Genomic DNA, 20,747 nt, shown 5'->3' on the forward strand with positions numbered 1-20,747 from the left:
TTTTTGTGAGAGTTGTAATTTTTTTGAATGGTTCTGCTTCCAATTTATTTCAGTTAGAATTTTGTCTTTTCTAAATCTTGAACCATTCCACAGTATATCTTTATTGCAAAAAAGTCAACATGCATCTTAGAAATTCAGCTTGTAATCAATAAAACAAACATTACATATATGAATTTCAATGTATAAACAGTTAGAAATTCAATATCTCCTATTACCCTATTACACAAGTTCACAATCTGTAAAAACTATAGTACAAGGTTACTATACACCAAGAGGAGCTTTGTTCCTTTTCACATGATTTTGTTAAAGTGGTGCTTTCACAAGCAGGTGCCAGGTTGCGGATTTACCTTTTCAGCTCTGGAGATGGTTTTACTTTGCTCAGGTTAAGTCAGCAAGGAAAGGGATGGAATTCCTCCCACAGTGACTTGCTTTCCCCATCCTCAGTGTCTGTCCCACAGCTCAGGCTGGCACAGGGAATCACACCTGCCTGGGGCACACAGGTACCCTGCAGGTTGTGTTTTGCCCAAGGTACACGTGAATTTCCCAATAAAGCATCGCCATGAAATAAACTCAGCTGTACTGCCCTGCTGCCTACGGAATCCAAACCAAACCATTCCAAGAAGAGTTCAGCATGCCCTGAAATATAGGGGGGTCCACACACTTTGGCAAAAGGCAGGCCAGTTTCACATAGCTCCTCTCCCCCTGCTCCAGCCCCCTGAGCCAGTCACAGCCCTGCTGCCCCCTGGGCACAGCCAGGCTCGGGGGCACTGCCTGCCCCACAGGCACCAGACACCTTTGGGATGGCACCAGGGGCTTTGGTCAGCCTGCCAAGGGTACTGTGAAGGCAAAATTAACTTTATGAAGCTCTCAAAGCCATTAAATAAAGCTCTGACCCTCATCCCCCTCCTCTCCCCCAGCACTTTCCCCAGGAAAAACAGATGTCACCCCAGTGTCACTTTAGAGCTAAAACCATATGAAAAGGAATCCATTCCGTGTGTGTTGAAGGCTACTGCAATTTGCTTACAGCTTAATTAATCCACTGTAATTTTCATTTTCCAAATACAAAAATACAACAATTCTTATTGAAATCTATACGCCGGTAGTTTTAGTACACAAAAAAAAAGCAGAATATTTACAAAATTATACAGTTTAAGAAAAAGCTCTGTACAAAAAAATATATAAATCCTTTTGATCCCTCTCTCATTTTTTAAGTTGTCAGGACTCGGACATGTTTGCTGCAATGGATTTTTCGAGATACACACTGTGCCACAGACATTAAAATCCTTAGGGATGATGGGAGAAGAGCAAGACATTCCTCTAATTCCTTGGGGGTGGGCTTCCCCTTGTTTCTTCATGCCTGGAATTTAGACTCAGTCCCAATTCTAGGAAAAGGTGAGTTTTGGAAAGAGACAATACTGGAGACATTCCCTTCAACTGACAGGAAACAGGACATTATACAGATTGATACCCCACCATGGCTCAAGGATAGAGAGTCAGCAGGGCTGTGACCCCAGAGGGTGCTCAGCACCTGCCCCTGGCCACGATCAGAGCCACAGGCAGGTAAAGGGTGTGGTGGATATTGTCCTTCCATCAGGAGTCCCTGGGGAATACAGTGGCGATCACTCAAGAGAGAAGAGCGCTGTGCACTGACATTGTGTTTATTTTGTGTAGAAATGTACATAAACTGCACTGAGGAGTGGCCAGGACCAGTGGACAGGCAGGGAAAGTGCTGCTGGGTGACCCAGCCGTGAGCCCTGGAGCCTGTACCAGGTACAGCACCCGGCTCAGGACCCTGACCTGGCTACCTGCATCACCACCAGCACACACCCCATTCCTGGGGGGTTAAATGGTACAGCAATAAGGCAATTGAGAATGTAATGGAGTTCAGCTCAACATGTCTGAAAGAACTGCCCTTGGCCATGAGGGAATCCCCTTGGAGACCCAGCTCTGAACACCCTTGGGACACTTGTCCCTGGTTTGGGGCTGGGCAAGACAGCCTGGTCCTGTGGGCTGAAACCCATCCTGCTCTGAACACTGCAGGGCTCTGCCTGGAACAGACAGCTGGAAACAGGGAGAGGAAGAGAGCTGCTCCTGGCTGGGGCCAGATTAGCTGCTTTTGAGGGAGTCTGGAACTCCTTCCATTCCTGCTGACAAATACTGAAGTGCAGTAAACAAACAGTCTGACTTACACTGAGCCTTACACTGGAACTACAGAAGGAAATCAAGAGGGAGTGAAAATCCACCCCAGTGTGTCCCTGCTGATGTTTTCTGTGAAGCAGAATTTGGAGAAACAGAGTGAACTGGACCATGTTATAGCAATACCCTGTTAAATTGTTTCTTCCACCTCCTCTCACAAAAAGCAGAACAACACAGAGACTGTGTGGCTGTCAAACATACTGAAATAAATGATTTATGAACCTAGCTACAAATAATTCCTACTATGAGAGACTCCACAGGAAACAAAATGCTACCCTTTTTCAACGAGCAAATGAGGCCAGTTTTTCTTTCATAATATTTAATGAAAGTTTGTCTTTACCCTAACCCCGTAATATTGCTAAATAAAACCTGTAATATCTTTTCAATTATAAACTAACAAACCAATCACATTATAAAAAACCCAAAACAAGGTAATACAGGTGACACAAAAAGAGGACAAGAAAATACTAATTTTCCCCCCCTCTCTCTTTTTATCCTTCTTAAATAGAAAAAAAATCACCATCTTGGTGAGCTTGATAATCCTGTAAGAAGTTCCTGGGCCTTTGGCTAGCTCAGTCTCACAGCTCTATGTCCCAAATGTTCTCATACCAAACTCTGCTCATGGTAAATCTTGTGGTTTGAAAAGAAAGTAAAGCTTTTTTTGGCTCATCAACTTCCTTAAATAAACGTTTAAAAGATGCAGCTTGAACTATATTCCTAAAATTATACATTTCCAACATCAAGTTTCATCTTCTCCAAGAACGAGATTCATCCTCATCTTCGTCATCATCGTCATCATCTTCGTGCAAAAATAAATCTGAGGTTTCAGTCTCCTGAAGGAAGAAAAAAATGGACTTTTAAGCACAAATTCCACGCTGTGCCCTGGGACACATCACACCACACAGCCTCAGCTGTACTTGTACCTGCTTGTGGTGTTACAGTGTGTCTCACAGACACACGCAACCACACCCAATCAGCTTTAGGGGAAGAATGGCAGCCTCAGATCAGGAGAGGGAAAGAGAGCAAAGCTTCAGAGGAAGCTGGAATAAACCATGACCCACGCACCTCCCAAAGAAGGTTCCTGTTAAGTGCCTCAACAGAAACACCTTTAAAAGCTTAATGTGTTCAGAATTACGGGGAAGAACAGACATAATGTTTCCTACAGTGGAGCAGTAACAGGAGTTAGTACTTTGCAGCCTGCATACAGAACCTGAGGCATCATCATTGACAAATCAACATCCCATCCACAAAGTGTCTTTTGCTTTTCTTTTTTGCCCCTTTCCTCCATTTTAAAACATGGGAAATGCAGTTCAGTTCCTGGTCTACAAAAACATCTTTTACAAAATTTCTTCAGCACACAGAAAATTGTATCTTAAGAGCTCTGAGCTATAAGATTCCAGGAAGAATGGTCAGGTTATTAACAGGTTTTCATACCTCTTCCTTGGACTCCTCTTCCTCGATTTCTGTGGACACAGAAGGTACCTTGGGTTTGTGCCATGAGATCTGGAGCCGTCGGTCCTTGAACCGGGATCCCTGGTTAGCAGCCTGAGTCATTTAAATGAACAGATTTTCAGAGAGAGGATCAAGTAAAGAACCTTTTTAGTATCACCAACAAGCCAGACCCAGTGCATGAGGTGCAGAGGCACATTTGAAGATCTCAAATATATAAACCACAATCAGCCATTTAAGTCTTCTGAGACCAACTTCACTCACACCCAAATCTGCCAAATGCTGCTCCCGCCCAAGAGGATGAGCAGAGCTCTGAGGGGATGGAGACATGGAGCTTTTACCAGCCAAAGCCCTGTGTCACTGTTCAGGTGGTACCTCTCTTTCTGTGGCACTACTTGCAGCAGCACCAAACACTGTCGAGCTCAAACTGGGGGATCAAAGCCTCCGAAATTTTACAATACAAAAGGTAGACATCAGCAGTTAAAAATTCTTATTTTAGGTCTGTGAAAAAAAAATATATCCATGATTCTACTTACATTCTCAGCTTCTGAGCGAGACTTAAAAGTTAGAACAACACTTAATGGGGAATCCTCTTCTTGAAGGTCTTCAATATCTCCAAATTTCTGTGAGAGAGAAGTTCATTAGGACCAGCAGTAATATTCTCCTCCAAACCCACGATCATCATGGGCTACACTTGCAGTACTCAAGTGTACTGAAACCTGATTTCTTGGACAGAAAAGTGAGAGCCAGTGGACTCTCAGCTCCATCACCCAGCAATATTGCAGCACTTGAATTTTTGGACAAAAGCTCAGATTTATTGCTATCCTACTAAGCACAGCTTAATTCTGCAGGAGGAAAGGAAACACACGTATTAATTTACAGCTCACACTTACAGAGAAGTGCTGTAACAATTCATCTTTTTCCTCTTCAACAAAGCCTCCAACGGTGAGTGCTTTGGGCCGGTGATCCACCACCATGTGGTTCAACATGCCCCGTCCTCTGCCCCCACGGCCCCGGCCCCGGCCCCTTCCTTGGGCTGGCACTGTCTTTCCTCGACCAACAGGCAAGATTCCTAACCGGGCAGCCTGGGGAGAGAACACAGCCACCCCCAGCGTGAGGGGATCTGAGACACTGACACCTCAGAAATTCATTCCCAGCACCAGTGCACACCAGCTCACCTCCACCTGTAACTGGTTGAGCTTCTTCCGCAGCTCAGTCGTGTCCTCTCCAGAGGACAGCCTCTTGTGGAAATCCAGCTCTGCATCCAACAGTTCCTTCTGTGCCTGGGAGGAAAAGGGACAGGAAGAGAAAACAGGAGGGAAGGGCAGAACTGTAAAATAGAATGTTTATTCTACTTCAACATGTTGATGTGAATGGTCCAGACAGATCAGGACACGACAGCCACACTTTTCTCTAAATTCAGTCTGTTTCAACTGTGTCTGTGTTGTCCCTACCATTTTTTGAAGGACCCAGAATCCTCTGCTTTAGAACTGGAACAAGTGTGAATGAGCTACAAGCAAAACTAGGTCATGGAGTTCCTTAAACCATGGCTTGCTCATCCATAGTTATCACCCACATTAAAATACTGCTTGCAAGTGTTTTGATCTAATGTTGCTGCATTTTTAAGAAATATTATTGGAAATAGTTACAAAAGATAAGCAGGCAAGTATGTTGCACAAGAAATACCTCTGTCTTGGACTTCAATTTGGATGGTGTGGAGGTTGTAGATGAAGTTTTTAATTCATCCTTTAACTGAGATATTTTTCCTGTTAGTTCTTTTAAGGTCTTCATAATTTCTGCTCTCTCTTCTGGTTTCATGGCCTTGTTTTTCTCCAGCTTGGATATCAACATCTATGCAATAATAAAAGTGCAGGAACATAAAATTCCAGGCTAAACAGCCCTGAACAGACAGGTATCTACAAAATCAGAACGTATTTACTGGAGACATTCCAGGCTTACCTTCTGGCATTCTATCTGTTTTTCTAACATCTCCTGCTTCTTTTTCCTCATGTCTTGTTGGAGTTTCATTGCCTCCTATATGAGGAGAAAATTCTTTCTATCAGTAAAAAGCAGTCTAGCATTCTATGTACTCATACAGATCATATTGTCCTCTTCAAGCTACGGAAATGAAGTCCACAACAAAAACTACTGTCTGCAAAAAGCACAACTATGAAGTATAGCTGATCCAATAAAGAGCTACTAATTTCCCACTGTAAAGTACTTTACTTTTTGCCCCCTTCAGACACCTCTTAAGAAACATACCCTATGGTGTCATTCAAGTGTCTTCTACCTGCAGAGATGGAAACCAGAGAAATGCCTCCAGAAAACCCCACACAGCCAAGTGTGTCAAGCAAGACACCCCAAAAGGACTCTCTGCCCATGATCAGCCCCAATGTGTGTTTGCAAGACAGTCCCATAACGATGACAAAGCCCACACCCGTGCAGAAAGCTGTACAGCAGTACTGAGGTTTCAGGTGCCCATAAAACCTTGTATTCAAAGCACTTTGCTCACTACACTGTCAGTCAGCCATCAGTAGTCAAGTACCTGTTTTTTTTTAAGGGCTTCTTGCATATCGTGAGGTTTAGACCCTGCACCAGACTTCAGGGATGTCTTTAAATTTGGAGAACTGTAAACCATTTTTGAGTGGCTTGTAGAAGTAGGAAATATCTGAAATAGTAAAAACAAACACACTAAAATATGGAATAGCTGAAGTGACTGACATACCATCAGGAAACTTCAGAGGGACATATATGAGCACAAATGTCCATATTTGTACAATGAGGTAGAAAGACCAAGGCAATTAAAACACATAGATCAAGACATAAATCTAGTTAAAAGGATTTCTGCAAAAGATACTGTCTTTCCTTCTCCATGCCAGACACCCTCTGCATCCTGATTCCCACTAGGACACCACTGAAGGTGATGATTTCCATCCACCTTAGTTTCAGCTTCACAGTCACAGGCAACATCACACTTTCTGATCAATGAAGCAGCAAAAGCCACTTCATGCTTCCTTTCTCAAAAGGACTTCCCTATGGCCCAGAACACATGCTGCACTTTGGTATCGAATTAAACTGTATCAGCTTGAACTCTGGGCACGAGTAGTCTCTAAGCTTCTAGCACTGCTGTTAAAGCACAGCATAAGCTCAAAAATCACTGAAAGCCAACAGATTCGCCAACAAAAAGCTGATCTCACAGGCTGTCAGATTTGTTTACTATGAAGCACTGCCAAAAATATTTTATGCTATTTAAAATACTGATACTTTGTTCCTAAAGTCATTGTCCGTGGCTGAGTGGAACATTAAGTGAAAAGGAACAGAACCAAGTGGGAACAATTCACAAGTCCTTCCCAGCTGACAGGCCAAAGCTGTATCTGAGGGCATGACCAGGGCTGGTTTTCAAACGTACCTGAGACTCTTCTACCCCAGCCCCAGGCTGGCTTAGCTCAGGTTGGCTCCCACCCGCTGCTCCGAGGCGCCGTTTCACCGGGACTTTGTTAAGGACATAGGCACCAGATGCCAGGGGTTTGTTCATCACCTGTGTATCCACAGATATTGAAACGTGAAGATTAGATAATTTGCTTTCCTGCAGCAGCAGTCACTCTGGAAAGCTGCTGACCTCCCTGACAGCACGTACCTTGGACAGGCTGCTGTGCACGGTCACGGCAGGCGGCGTGGCCAGGGCCTGCTGCTGGAGGTGCAGCTGGTGATGGAGGGCCTGGGGGGGGGTTGGCTGCTGCTGCTGCTGCAATGTGGGCTGCTGCTCACTCTCCCTGTGCCACAGCACCCGGATAAAACGATTGCTCAGCACCGCCTCCGTGCTGGAAATTGCCTTCCTCGCCTCGTCGTTACTCAAGTACTGAATGAGAGCAGCTTCAGGGTCATTCTGGAAAGCAACCTAAAGCAAAAGTTCATAAATGCATTATTTGTCAAGGAAGGAAACATCTCAACTGGCAGCAAACCCACCTACAAATAATTGCAATGATGAGTGGGACACCCAGTGTATTAACAACTCAAAACAGGGGTAGGACGCTCTATGTAATTAAAGCCAAGTACATTCTGGCAAACATTACATGTCCTTGCAGCAAAGCCTATATACAGTAAAATAAATAAATAAAGACTCCTCCATCAACAGCATCACATTTAGAGCAGTATGCAGTGCCACTGGGATATGGCTGAAGGGACCCTGGTACTGACCCAAAGGCTCTTTATTCCAACCTCCCAGAAGGCAAGTGCTGCCCGAGGGTGCACAATCTCAGCACACCCTCAAAGCAGCAGTACCTCAGAGTCTTGAATAAGACTCTTTTTCTAAAAATTAGTACCACAGTAATAAAAATGTATTTTGGACTTCCTAGTGCAATGATTCAGACAGCACGTTTGAAGTGCATTATTTCCTTATGGAGGTGCAGAAAACACCACAGTATCTTTTGGGCTAAGACATAAAATTATCAACTCAAGAAATATGGAGGCTTCCAAGGCATGTGTCTTTTATTTAGACCTGTAACTGAGGACTTAAGAGGCCACTGTTTATTCTAGAAAAATAAAATGGAAATTAAATGCTGTTTTAACCATGTAACCTTTTTTTAGTACTTTTCTCCTTCTTACAGGGCAAGGGACACCATTGAGCTGGAACCAGTTCTAGGATGCCAAGTGGTAACAAACTGATGCAGATAAAGACTCTCCTGTAGCATCTTTGTCAAAATCCTGACTGTGAAATACTGTAAGACTACCATACAAGACAAACTGTCTCTTTAAAAAGTTATATACAAGTTCCTCAAACACTTTTATCAGTTTAGACACTGTTAAACTGGTCAGTTTTTCAAATGTAGTAAGGCCTCATGAAGGCAGAAGCCAACACACTTTTACAGAATTAAGATAATAATACACAGCAGACCAAGAAAAGGTTTCCTTGAACCCGATTGCCTCCTCTCCCAGTTAGTCTCCATTAAGATTTCTCAAGGAAAACATGCAACTATTCCAGCAGGCTTTGGGGAAAATAAAATAACCATATACAGACATAAAACTGAACTTTGGCTTTTACCTGAATGTTTACAATAGTTCCAAATTTGCTGAAGTGTTCGTTGAGCTGTGTAATATTGTTCAATTCTGGTGGAATTTTTCGAACTTCTAATTTTGTATTTGTGTACTGATTCTTTTTCAAAAACCCTGGCTTGTTCTGGTTGTTATTTGCTTGCCTAGAGAAGAGGAGAACAGGAGCAGTTTAGATGGGCACACATGTCCCCAAGTAAGGCAGCAAATGTTAATATACATTTTTCCCCTGAAAAGTACACCCCCTACACACTAACAAAGAAGAGCTCTCCCCACCACCCAATATTTAGTCACCATATCATGTGGACACAGATTTTCTGACCCAACTAGCCCCAACTGCAGAGACTGGGGAACAGCAATGTTCACAGCACTGACAGCAATCAAGTGCATTCCAATTAATTCCCGCTAATTCTTACTTTCCCAGCCAGGGTTTCTTCAGTGGTGGACATTCCATGTTACTTGGAGATCTTTTTCTGCTGTCTGGTTCCAGGACAACTCTAGTGACATTGCTGCTGTTATTTGTAATGGGAATGGGAGGTTCAGTCTGGATGATAATATTGGCAGCTGGAGGGAAGGAAAAAGGCCTGTGTTATTCCACCACACATGGAAAAGCTTTGCCTTACACAGCAAAACAGGACTGAGATTAAAAACATAAACATTAGGAAGACTTTACCAAATTGGTCAGTTTTGTTTCTGAAGTTATTCCCACATTAATCTCTAGCTTAACTAAACATCCTGAGGGAAACACACACAGTCCAGCCAGGAGGGATAAGGTTTTGACCTTTAAGGTTAATATTAGCTTGAACAAAGCTATAACTTCATCTTTCAGGTACTGAAAACTCAGATTCTGCAGGAAAAGGAAGGGGGGGGGAAAACCCAACCCAACCCAACCAAATCCCAACAAAACAGAAAAGGAGGCAAAGAGCCAAGGATGGGTTCCCAGGTTCCCAGGCTTCAGTTTAGAGCTCTGCAATAGGCAGGGGCTGAATAAACAACCAACTTCCCCTGTATGAACCCTTGACAGGGTAAAAGCCATGAAGAACCCATGTCTTCCACTGCTATCCCCTTGCCAGCCCTCCAGCCAGGCTTCAGCAACAAACTGTTAATTAAATACAACTATTACGCTCTCCAAGACATTAGATTTAAAGTTTGAAGCAACTTCTATCAACACAAAGTTTGCTAGGAATTTATTTATAACCTTTGCAAGAGTATGCCCTTGCTATTAATTTCCTGCCTGTGCCAAATATTCAACTCCTAAAAAGAAGTCTGAGTTATACAGCAATTTCTATGACTTTTATATAAGCCAGAGCTCTGCTGGTTACACTGGTGAGAACAGGCTGGGCATTTCCAGGCCTGGCTTTGATCTCACTTTGGAGGATGATTTGAGAGCAAACCTTTTCCACCTGTGACAAAGACAATAAAACAAGTGGCGTGAAGCTCCACCACCAACCGCTCACCCCCGTCTTACCCCTGGGATGGGCTCTCAGAGAGCCTGAGGGGCAGCAATAAAGCCCCAACCCTGCCTCTGTGACAGCCATTAAGATACAAATGGCAACAGTGATTTCTGCAATAATATTTAACTATATTCTTTACAGGATGAGTCACTGGAAGGAAATACTGAAAAAAAAATCTTTCTTATCTACTGAATAAGAAACACTGAAGTGTAACAGCAAACATTAAAATTTAGCATCTTTGCTTTTAAGGATCAGGGCAGGAAAAATAGGAGGGAGAAAGAAAGTGTTGCTACCAGAACTAAACTTTCTTTAAAGAACCTTGACTTGTTCTCTTCCCTAAAAGATATTTTGTACATGTCACCACTAAGAGACTACACCTACATCCATCCAGGTAGGGGTTAGGAATTGTTTAAGTGCAGACTGGGATTCCCATGGGCTGGGAGAATTGGAATGCTACCTGCAATGTTCATTCAGAGAGAACACCTGGCTGACAGAGTCAGACCATCAAGCACCAAAACATGCCATGATAGTTCCCCTCTTCACTACCGCAACAGCCCAGGCAAGGACTGTGGATCATCACCTCTGTGCCCTTGGCTAATCAAAAGCAGTCTGCAGACTGTGCTGTCAAAGCCATCTTTAGGCACCATTTTTCTTTCTAGGAGTTCCCAGCACGTGGAAAGTGCCTTCACAGGCTAAGGAGGAATAAAAACCCACCCAACCAACAAAACCCTTGTAACATTCCCAAGTGAGTGGTTATTTTTAACCAAAAAGGCTGCTTTGACTTTAATGTGGTCATACTAGCACCTTCAAAAAAAAAGGCAGAAATGTTCAAAAATTGCTCTGAAACACAAGAGCAGTCAGAAAAAGGAGTGCCTTCAGCCTGAAAACAGGGAAAATTGTTCACGGTCTTGGACAAAAATAGCAACAGCAATGACCAGAAACCCTTCCTACCTCGAGGATTTGTATCCATCTCCCCAGATGTTAGGCCAATTAGATTTGGACGCTGCATTTGTGCTCTCGTAAAGAACTGCCGATACTGAGATCTACCAGCACTGGTAATACTAGGAGCTTCGGGGTTATAGCCATCTGGCTCATATGTATCTACAAAAAAAGGAGAGAAACGACAGGATTTTTCAAATGAGTTTAAGACTCAGGGTTAATTTTCCTTTAAGGAAATGCATGGATGTCCAAGAGTCAGAAGCTGTTTCGGATGAAGAGAAAAGAGAGGTGGTACAGCCAACGTGTGCAGCCATTTCAAACCCTCACCTGGACCCAGCCTATCCGGGCACATTCTCTTTTGGTTTTTAATCTGGTACTGTTTGTCCAAATACAGGTCACAATACTGAGTATTGCTGATCCACTGACTGGAAAGGCCCAAGGTAACTGTGTGACAAGCTGCACAATGTCTGGCGCTGTTTCAAAGGGAGCAACACAAGGTTTTGTTTGGGCATTTATAGTGTAGGGCTTAAGATGCAAAGAGATTTTCAGTCTTTGCTGTCCAAGGGTCTAGTTCACTTCAGAAACGGATTTTAGGGGAAGAACATACTTAAATAATTCCAATCAAAGAAAGCTGAGAAGTGAGGTAATGGGACCAATACTTACCTACTGGATTCTCTTACTTTATGTAAGAGTGAGACCAGCTGCCTATCCCAGGTAAGGTAGGAATGATCATTTTCATTAGAAGGGGTCACCATGAGAACACAAGATGACAGAACTGACTGCTGTTGTTCCTCCAGCCCAAGGTCCAAATCAAGGATGATGCAATTTTCCAGAAAAAAAGAAAAGCTGTACAAGAACTAGAATGAATGAAGTCTATGAAGAGCCTCCACAGAAATACAGTACATCCTGGAACAGAATGAATGCCTGCACAAGGGGACCTGACAGATGTGAACTCCCCTAAATCTCAGCTCCTTATTCCACAGCAGCAAAGACAACTCTCCAATTCAAAACAGATGCCCCAGAATATCCCCACTGATGTTTTACAGTTTCAGGCTCTGCCAAGAACTTTCCCTAACCCTGAAGGAGCTGAACCACAAGTTCCTCCTCCCTGATTTGGCATGTGGTTGACTGCAAGAGGGCAGCCAGCAGTTATTACCACAGCAGTCCAAGAACAGGACATGAGAATCTCCACAGTGGTTCTGGAGAACAGAACTACTGTGATGCCCTGTGACCTACAACAGGCAGAACCAGCCACCAGAAATTCTGGAGCTGAAAGGATCAGACGGTGACACCTAAACACCTGACAGCACTTGGGGATAACTGAACAGATTATCAAACAAGAAATCTGAGTGACTGAAGTTCTGAAAAGCATGGAAGTCACAAAGATGATAACACGGATCATGAACTGAACTAAAGCCTTCCTTGGAATAAAATTCAGAGTATTTATTGTAAAAACCCCAGATGAGATTATTATAAAACACTGACATTTAATTATCTTATTTTGCTCATACAGAATATGGAAATGCCATTAATCCTTTCATTATTAAAGAAATAAGCTTTATTGTGTTTAAACTGACTCTCTAGGCATTTTGCTATTTTCCCTCGTAAAACCCCACTTTTTAAAACCTTGAGCTCTGTTAAGGAAGATGGATATGTCCAGTGAAAGCCATCCACTTTAAGTTAGAAAACTAGAACTAAGCTGAATCTGGAAAAAGGATAGAAAGTAAGTACTGATGTATATGAAGACTGTACAGACTATTGTGATACACAGCTGGAAAAAAAATCTCTCATCTGCAGTAGTCCAAACTGGAAAGGAATAAAACCTAAGTTAAACATCAATTACAGGTTTCCAGGTCCATCTTTTGCCTACTAATATCCTACTGAACAGCTTGAGGAAGAAAGGATCCCTTTCTTATGCAACAATCTGATTGCTGTGAGCACATGAAACCCAAAGGAAGCTCCCCACAGTGCTCTTCCCTCAGACTGTGACAGAACACTGTTGCCATTCCACACTGGAATGGATGATGGCCTGACCCAGGGAGACCCATCAGACTTCTTTTTAGATTTGTACATACTGGAGGAAGACAGATGATAACTTCTAATCACACATCAGAGGAATTTTACAATTTTTACATCAAACAGATTTAAACCAAGAGACATTTGCTTACGTTCTGACACTGTATAGAGCAGGTTCTGGGGCAGAGGAGGAGGCAGCCTTGCTCCCACAGGCGCCAGACTGGGCACTGCACTTGTCCCCGGCTGGTCACGGTTATTTATCAAGCTGGACTGTGTTAAAGGTGGTCCTACAACAACACCACAGAACAGATCACACCATCACACACTGACAGCTCACAGACAACATGCAAACAATTCAATGCCATTTGTTTATGCTTTGCTTTGAGCAAGGTCAGGTTGTAAATACGTTCAATCCCACTACAGCAACACTGAACTGAGAAGCTTGTTCAGGTAAGTTACTCTGCTTCCAACACCTTTTCCCGTTCCCAGAAAAGACAATGCTCTAAGGGAAAAAAGTGTCTTTTCTTCCCCAGAGGTTTGTTAGTGCAAGAGCTGCATTAACTACAGCAGCTCCTCCCTCAGCTTTGCCATGGAGAGCCAAAGCTTGCTCAGAGCAAGAGATCAGATCAGCATCATTTAGGCTGCAGTTCTGAAACAAGACCTGCAGGGCAAGAGGCATTCCCAGAAAGGAATTTCTCTAACTGGTTGTGCTTTGGTTACCTCATGTACCACACAGACATTCTTACTGAGTGTATGTCCAAAAAGGACCCCAAGTGACATTACACAGCCCATCCTGAGCACTGTCAGTTCTCTCACTGCAAGTCAGTTGACCCACTAAAGGGCTCATGCAAAGGTTAGGGTTAATCCTGTATCAAATTATTTCTCATCCCAAAGCTGCTGCTATTGGACACAACCACAACCACCACAGCACATGCATTGAGTCCCTGGAATAGAGAGCACTGAACCAGAACAACCATGTCCTTAATAATGCTACTTCTTCATAGAATTCATAAGATGCAGTAAGATAACAAAAAAGGCTGAACATCTCAGATCACTGCTGAGCTAAGACAGATCTCAGATGCACCAATGATATAGTACTTTCTAATAGCAGATAATGTAGCACCAACACTGGAGCTTTATTAGAACCTTTAGGAGATCGAATCTCAACATTTTTTGCATTTGAGGAAAACAAAATCCTAGAAAGTGTCAGTGACCAATCCAACCACCACCAGCTTGAGATGAGCTGAAAGATCCCCCCCGCTCCACTCCCGTGCCCTATTTAATTCAGTTTGGAATGTGAGGCACATCGTGGTTCACCAGCCGAATTTTCAGGACTCCTTTGGCACTATTTCAAACAGCACACGGACGGCAAAGAAACCGCAAGAAACCGCAACTGGTTCCTACAGTGGTGCCAGACACAGGCAGCTGTGACTCACGTGGGACGGGCAGCACGACGGGCGGCGGGGGCTGCGGGTGGGCCGGGGGCACCGGCAGCCTCAGGCCGCGCACGGGCCCCGGCAGCGGCGGCAGGAGCATCCCCGGGGGCGGCGGGAGCCCCGGCGGCGGCGGCGGCGGAAACGGGATCATGCTTGGCAAGGAAACTTCGTCTACGACTAAAGGATCATTTCCGTGGTCAAACTGGCAGAGATCGCCAAGGACACAATATCCTCGCTCTGCAAAACAGGACATTTTGTATCTTGTCAGGAAAAAAAAACCAAACCCAGAAGTTCGCAGTGATTCGTAGCATTTCAGATTTTGTTGGAATTTCTTAATAAGGAAAGCATGCAGTTACTGATACATTACATTATCAGATAGGGTTTCAAAATAATTCAAATTAGAACAATCCTTCATAAAAGCATACAAGCTTACATGCATCCATCATAAAGGCTAGTCAGAAGTACGTGTTTATATTAAACATGCACACACGCTGCAATCTGCAGCAGCAGTGCCAGTGGTTGAGGTATTTGTCTAGCACATACAGAACTGTGAACAAACTCCATATGTTCTTATGCAGCAACTGTCACAGCATAAGCAAACTGCTTCAGTAAGACTAGTTATGTCCTCAGTATGACACAGGTCATCTCTGCACCTCTTACATACAAGGTACATGTCACACACCACTGCACTGTGACTTGCTGCCCACATTTAGTGAATACCCCAAAAACAAGTCACACAAACATTGAAACCAGGCATGAAATGGAAAACTAAGGAACAGTTACCGTCATAATCTTGACATCTTCTTTTAGGAGGAGGGTTTCTGCCAAATGAACTGGGATTGCTGTGATTGTTGAAGTAATTTGACCAGCTCTCTGTGGTGTTTTCAAGGTGGTGTGCAGGCGCAACTACAGTAACAGCACTGGGAATAGCTTGTGCAGAGGAATACTGCTCAGAGGATTTACTGGAAGATGCGGACACCGGATTATACGAGCCTTCAACATCATTTTTTTCACTCTTGTATTTTGATCTCTCTCTCTCTCGGTGCTCTGTTTAAAAAAAAAAATAGTTGGGTAAAGTTTTCATGCTTTGTTCTGTACATCAGAGCCACGAGGAAGTGCTAATATACAACATTTCCTGAAATATTGAGTGTTCTGCATGTTAAACTGTTCTTGAAGGAGCTCACTCCTACCAATGCAGTAAGAACTAAACATAATGTGAACAGGGGTTTAATTTCAGAAATCTCAACGTTTTCTTTGCGAAATGCACATTCGTTCCTCTGCTCCTTATTCCATTCTGGATTACAGCTCTCTTTTAAAGGAGAAAGAGAAGGGCAAAAGCCTTTCAAACAACAAACATACCTCTGCCCTTAACTAACGTGGTCTCAAGGTGCGTTGAAATCTGCTGTAATCTGTGGCACTTACTTTTCCAACAGACCTGAACTAGCCCTAAAAGAACAATGATCACATGGTAACCACTGCAAAGAAACCTTCTCTAAAAATATACAGTAACAAAGTGAAAGAGAGGGAAACACTGCTTTGCAAAAAGCTCGATCTCTACAAGGAGAAAAACAAAAAAATAAAAATCAACAGCTTTGTCAGAACACACAGCTCAAAAATACAATCTACTGATATCCACGGGTATACACCTGTGGATAAATTAAGAGGTTAGCAAAGAAGAAAGCAACCCCTTTAATTGTTCTACTCCAAAGAACAGCATCTTAATTAACAATTTCAAGAACACAAAGTTCCCAAATTTTGCTCCAACTACCCAAGGGCACCTCCTGGCTGCTAAACCACAGAGTCCATAGGAGTCACACCCAGCACTGCCATGGGATGTTCTCCTGCAGCAGCACCCTGGATACTCACCACTCCTGCTGCCATCCCGGTCTTTGCTCCGGCCCCTGCTGCGGCTGCGACTCCGACTTAACCCTCGGCTTTTGCTCCGGCTTTTACTCCTGCCCCGGCGCCAGCCAGACTTCTCCCTGTACAAGTCACTCCTGTCATAGTACCTGTCGTAGTCCCTCCATTTCCCATCATCCCGCTTTTTCTCTCTGGTCCTAGAAAAGACAGATGTAGATGACGTTTGTGAAAGGAGGAACCAAATTAAAAAAGAAGCTCACGAGAAGGTAAGGTACTGCTTGTCCTTCCAATCTGAGCAGTGAGACATTCCAGTCAGAATTTCCCAAGTTACAGAGAAGTACAGAACGTCACAGCTGAATCACTGGTCTGTAGCAAGCAGCAAGGGCAGGACTAGGAACTGGCAAGGTGAGACAGTTACAATGCTCAGACCCCGACAGGCTTAAAAGTGATGTTCACTGTGTGAACAACAGCCCCCAGCCCCTACAGACCTCCCAACAATGGTCTTCATTTATATAACAAGGGAAACAATGGAACTGATGACATTCCTAGGAATTGTCATTTGAAGAATACTATCATTTTTTCGGAAGAGGCCAACTTTTCGTGAAGGGCTCTCACACACATGATCAGCATACAGACAACATATCACAGATAGAGAAAAGGAGGGACAAAAGTCACTATTTTTCATAAAAATCACTACCTACAAGGTAAAAACCAGGTAAAGATTGACAACAAATACAGAAGAATATCTTAATATTGTGGCTCAAAGCTAACCTTTGCTCACTGGAATCTCCACGGCTCCTCTGGGGACTGGAATACTTCTTCTTCCTGCTCTCCCGCTCTTCTTCAACTGACTCTTGAAAATTCTGTTTAACACACAACTACCAAACAAGGACAAGTATCACTTTTTTTAATGAAGAACATGACATCAAAATGTACTTCAAGTTATAGACAGCATCCCATATAAAACAATATTCAAGTACTACTTGCCCACAATACTGAAGCACTACAAGTAATCAAGAACTAGAGGGGTTTTTGTCTCAAAACTTCCAAGTTTTTCTGCAGAGATGCTCTCAAATAAAACCACTTCGATGTTTTGTTTCTAAACAGGATTCAGGAAAGACAAGATCTCTCTCCACTCTACTGCCTTATTTAGCATAAGCAATTCTATAAGTTGGGTATTTCCTGAATCTTGGAATATGACTCAGGAGTCACCTTTCCAGGTAGGAAAGTCACTAGTTGACATTTGGAATAACTGCTTTAAGGCAAAAATCTGCTCACATGGTGGAACTGGTCACATTTCTTGTTGGCCTCCACCAAAGCAGGTTCACAAGTCTGTCAGCTGTACCACCACTGCAAACCACTGACCCACACTGCACTTCTGCTGCCATTTCACACTGCTTACAAGTTACTGTAAATTTTGGTGACAAAAGTTGACATGCAATAATGTAAAAGATTTTTTTTCCCAAGTAAAACAAAAAGGAAGGTTTCCTACATGCTTGCATAACAGGATTACTGGGGAGAACTGGTAGAAATATTCAAGACTTGGCTTGACAGGGCTTTGGACAGCCTGACCTGCAGCCCTGCTCCCAGCACAAGGTGCATCACACCTGGGTCCCCTGCAGCCCTGACTCTGCTGTAATTCTAAGTGTAGTTTATTTTATGGCCTCCATTTGCAGGACTCACACCATACACTGAGCTATATGACAGACCTTGATGATCTGCTGATGGCCTTGCTGACGTCAAAATAACTAATTAATGTCCTGATCCTGTAAAGTTGTCCCATAAAGCTGTCCTAGATATCTTCTTCTGCTTATTGCCACTCCACTCCCCAAACCTTCCCCTCTGTCCCCACCAGAGCACTGGTTAAGCCAACTGAAGGTAGCTCTAAAGGACTTTCTATAAGCTATGACATTACTTTGAGAACTGATGAGAAAGCTCTTCCAGTGAAAGTCTTGTACAGTGGCAAATTATGAACTTCCATAAGCAAAATTCTGTGTCACAGCCTCAGATAAAACAGGACATCAGAAAAGAGAGCAAAAAAGTATAAACCAACTTTAATTTAAATCATCTGATGAATGACGCTCTGGTAAATAAGGACTTGTGTTTGTTTGGATTGACCTGGGTTTGGCTGACTGACAGATTTCTGCAATTAATTGTCACCTTCTCTCAAAAACTTAATTGCTTTCAATTTTGTCAATAGAACTTAAAATCACGGCAAAAGAGAGAACTGTTGGCAAACAAACTCTATCTCACTTTCCAAAGTAATTATTCTGTTACAGAGGCTGATATATTTCACTGCTTTTAAGTATCACAGAAAATATACTAAATAATTTCCATTCCTCACAGAATATAAAAAATTGGAAATGTTTTGGACTGTTTTTGCTGCTTTCCCCTCTCAAACCCTTCCAAATAATTATTATCTGGTATTGCTAGGGCCATGTGAATAGGATTTCTGAGTGCCACTACTCTCAATCAAAGGCAGGCTTTGGAAAAGTATTTAAAATGTTCTTGTCCAAATTGTCACCTTCCATTGCTCTTCAGACACACACAGGTCACAGAGATCATTAGTCACAACAGAGTGCATTTTTCTTTCATGTTTGGCCTCACAAATGTATGAGAGCTAATTTGAAAATTAAAGGCAGGTAGAGCAAATACGTTACCTCCTCCTTGACTTCTTCTTTCTCCTGCCCTGCAGGCTTCGCCTCTGCCTTCGTGGGCTCAGCAGAAGGAAGGTAACTCTTGGTGTACAAACTTTCAAAAAGTTTATCTACAAACCCTGAAGTTTCTGAGGATACAGAACACAAGAAAATACTGTTATATGTGGATTTAAGGGCATGGTTACAGTTGCCAGAGAAGACCCTGAAAAGAGTCAGCCAGGTGGGCTGCTCAGAGCAGCAGCACCTCAGATTAATGAGCCTTAGCCCCACTGAAGGAGCTGGAATTACATTTGTGGGACTTGAGGCTGTTCATTTAGAGAAAGCAATTCATCAGGTATATGAAAGACAACAAGAGAAACTTCTGTTCTAAAGGGTGAGCATGATCAGAGCTTGTGATCAAGGAACAAGTCCACAGCTACTTCATCAGCTACCCTCAGCAACCTCTTTAGGGCAATTTTTATGAGAGTAAATAATTCACAGCAGCAGTTCAACACCATGAAAAATGCACAATAACTTCCCCAGTGAGTGTTAGAATTTCAGGTGTTTAAAACCTTGAGTATGAACCAAATTGCCATGCAAAACTCCCCAGGAGCCTGAAGGATTAACAAGGACTAGGTTTTCAAAGGTGACCAAGCACCTGTCAGAGAAGCTTCTGGCAGCACGACTAACACTTTAAACTAAATTGCTTTCATTTCAGAGCACTTCCTCCCACCCACTGTGAAAAGTCCAAGTTACACAACTTCACCTGAGGATTATTATTTTTTAATCCCAAGATCTTTTTTCCATCACATTCTGTAAGAAGTATTCATGGATGCCAAGAAGCATTTTGAAGGCAACAGTGGTGCATCACCCTCTGTCCTCCCCTCAGAGAAGCAAAGCCCCTGGAGAGCAATGTACCTTTCTGCAGGAAGACATCCAGCTGGTCAGCACAGAAAGCTTTCAGCTCCTTCTCGGGCTTGTCTTTCTTGACTAATGCCACGACATAGTTGGCCAAGGCTGAGGGGTCTGCGTCACATCTGGGGAGAGGGAGAACCACGCTTGGCTGCTGCGGGACACCGACCTCGCGGGGACAGTCACTGCTCAAGGACCCCCCCGAGCTCCTGCAACACCCCCGGGGTGCTGGGCTCACACCCAGCACCAGCACAGCTGCCCTGGGACCACGGGGCCAGCAAAGGGCTTTATGAAACCACAGTCCAATATTTTAGTTGCCTTGTGACCCCTCAGCCACATGTGACAACAGTCCCGCTCCTCTGCTCTTCCTGAGCTTTGCTGAGGGACAACCACCTCTCTTTTGGACAATCAGACCCACTGCTGAGGGCCCTCTCAGCCCAGCAACCACAGCTCGAAGGGCTCTATGGGTATGGCAGAGCACAAACCAGGGAAGGTACTGCACAAGGACTGGAAAGGGTTAACTGGGTTTAAACATTAAAATATTGTTATGAAGCAGTTCAGAAAATGTCAGAGGCACATTTTCAATACACACACAGGTAAGTTCTGCACAGCTTCAGTGGTTGTGCCTGACATGCTGGGGTTTCCTCCCCATGGATACTCTCATGCCAAATTTTACAGTAACCCTGTAAAACACCCAAAGGGGAACAGTTACTGACCAAGTTCTCTCCCCACACTCCCTCCCCCTTGTCTGGCTCCACAAAGGCCAAAGACACCAACTTTGTGCAGTGTAATCTTTATAT

The 20,747-nt window shown here is 43.5% G+C and overlaps 1 protein-coding gene across 3 annotated transcripts in view; it reads right to left on the reverse strand.

Moving 5' to 3' along the window:
• Nucleotides 1-20,747, reverse strand: part of RBM27 (RNA binding motif protein 27) — a 23,776-nt gene continuing 3,029 nt past the window's right edge. For 2 of the 3 annotated variants that reach the window (XM_017822938.1, XM_017822937.1), the window contains exons 2-22: nucleotides 19,954-20,072; nucleotides 19,060-19,184; nucleotides 17,171-17,277; nucleotides 16,406-16,596; nucleotides 15,899-15,985; nucleotides 15,323-15,586; nucleotides 14,540-14,776; nucleotides 13,256-13,390; nucleotides 11,100-11,249; nucleotides 9,111-9,258; nucleotides 8,687-8,840; nucleotides 7,283-7,543; nucleotides 7,055-7,183; nucleotides 6,191-6,313; nucleotides 5,605-5,679; nucleotides 5,332-5,496; nucleotides 4,824-4,928; nucleotides 4,539-4,730; nucleotides 4,182-4,268; nucleotides 3,631-3,741; nucleotides 1-3,029 (exon numbers count right to left, since the gene is read on the reverse strand). In XM_017822938.1, the coding sequence (XP_017678427.1) occupies nucleotides 2,943-3,029; nucleotides 3,631-3,741; nucleotides 4,182-4,268; nucleotides 4,539-4,730; nucleotides 4,824-4,928; nucleotides 5,332-5,496; nucleotides 5,605-5,679; nucleotides 6,191-6,313; nucleotides 7,055-7,183; nucleotides 7,283-7,543; nucleotides 8,687-8,840; nucleotides 9,111-9,258; nucleotides 11,100-11,249; nucleotides 13,256-13,390; nucleotides 14,540-14,776; nucleotides 15,323-15,586; nucleotides 15,899-15,985; nucleotides 16,406-16,596; nucleotides 17,171-17,277; nucleotides 19,060-19,184; nucleotides 19,954-20,072 (3,052 nt within the window). In that variant the 3' untranslated portion in view covers nucleotides 1-2,942. The remainder of the gene's footprint in view (nucleotides 3,030-3,630; nucleotides 3,742-4,181; nucleotides 4,269-4,538; nucleotides 4,731-4,823; nucleotides 4,929-5,331; nucleotides 5,497-5,604; nucleotides 5,680-6,190; nucleotides 6,314-7,054; nucleotides 7,184-7,282; nucleotides 7,544-8,686; nucleotides 8,841-9,110; nucleotides 9,259-11,099; nucleotides 11,250-13,255; nucleotides 13,391-14,539; nucleotides 14,777-15,322; nucleotides 15,587-15,898; nucleotides 15,986-16,405; nucleotides 16,597-17,170; nucleotides 17,278-19,059; nucleotides 19,185-19,953; nucleotides 20,073-20,747) is intronic. The other variant, XM_017822939.1, reaches the window with a different exon arrangement.

The sequence above is a fragment of the Lepidothrix coronata genome, unplaced genomic scaffold, assembly GCF_001604755.1.
Source record: "Lepidothrix coronata isolate B3197 unplaced genomic scaffold, Lepidothrix_coronata-1.0 Scaffold100, whole genome shotgun sequence".
NCBI classification, from domain to species: domain Eukaryota; kingdom Metazoa; phylum Chordata; class Aves; order Passeriformes; family Pipridae; genus Lepidothrix; species Lepidothrix coronata.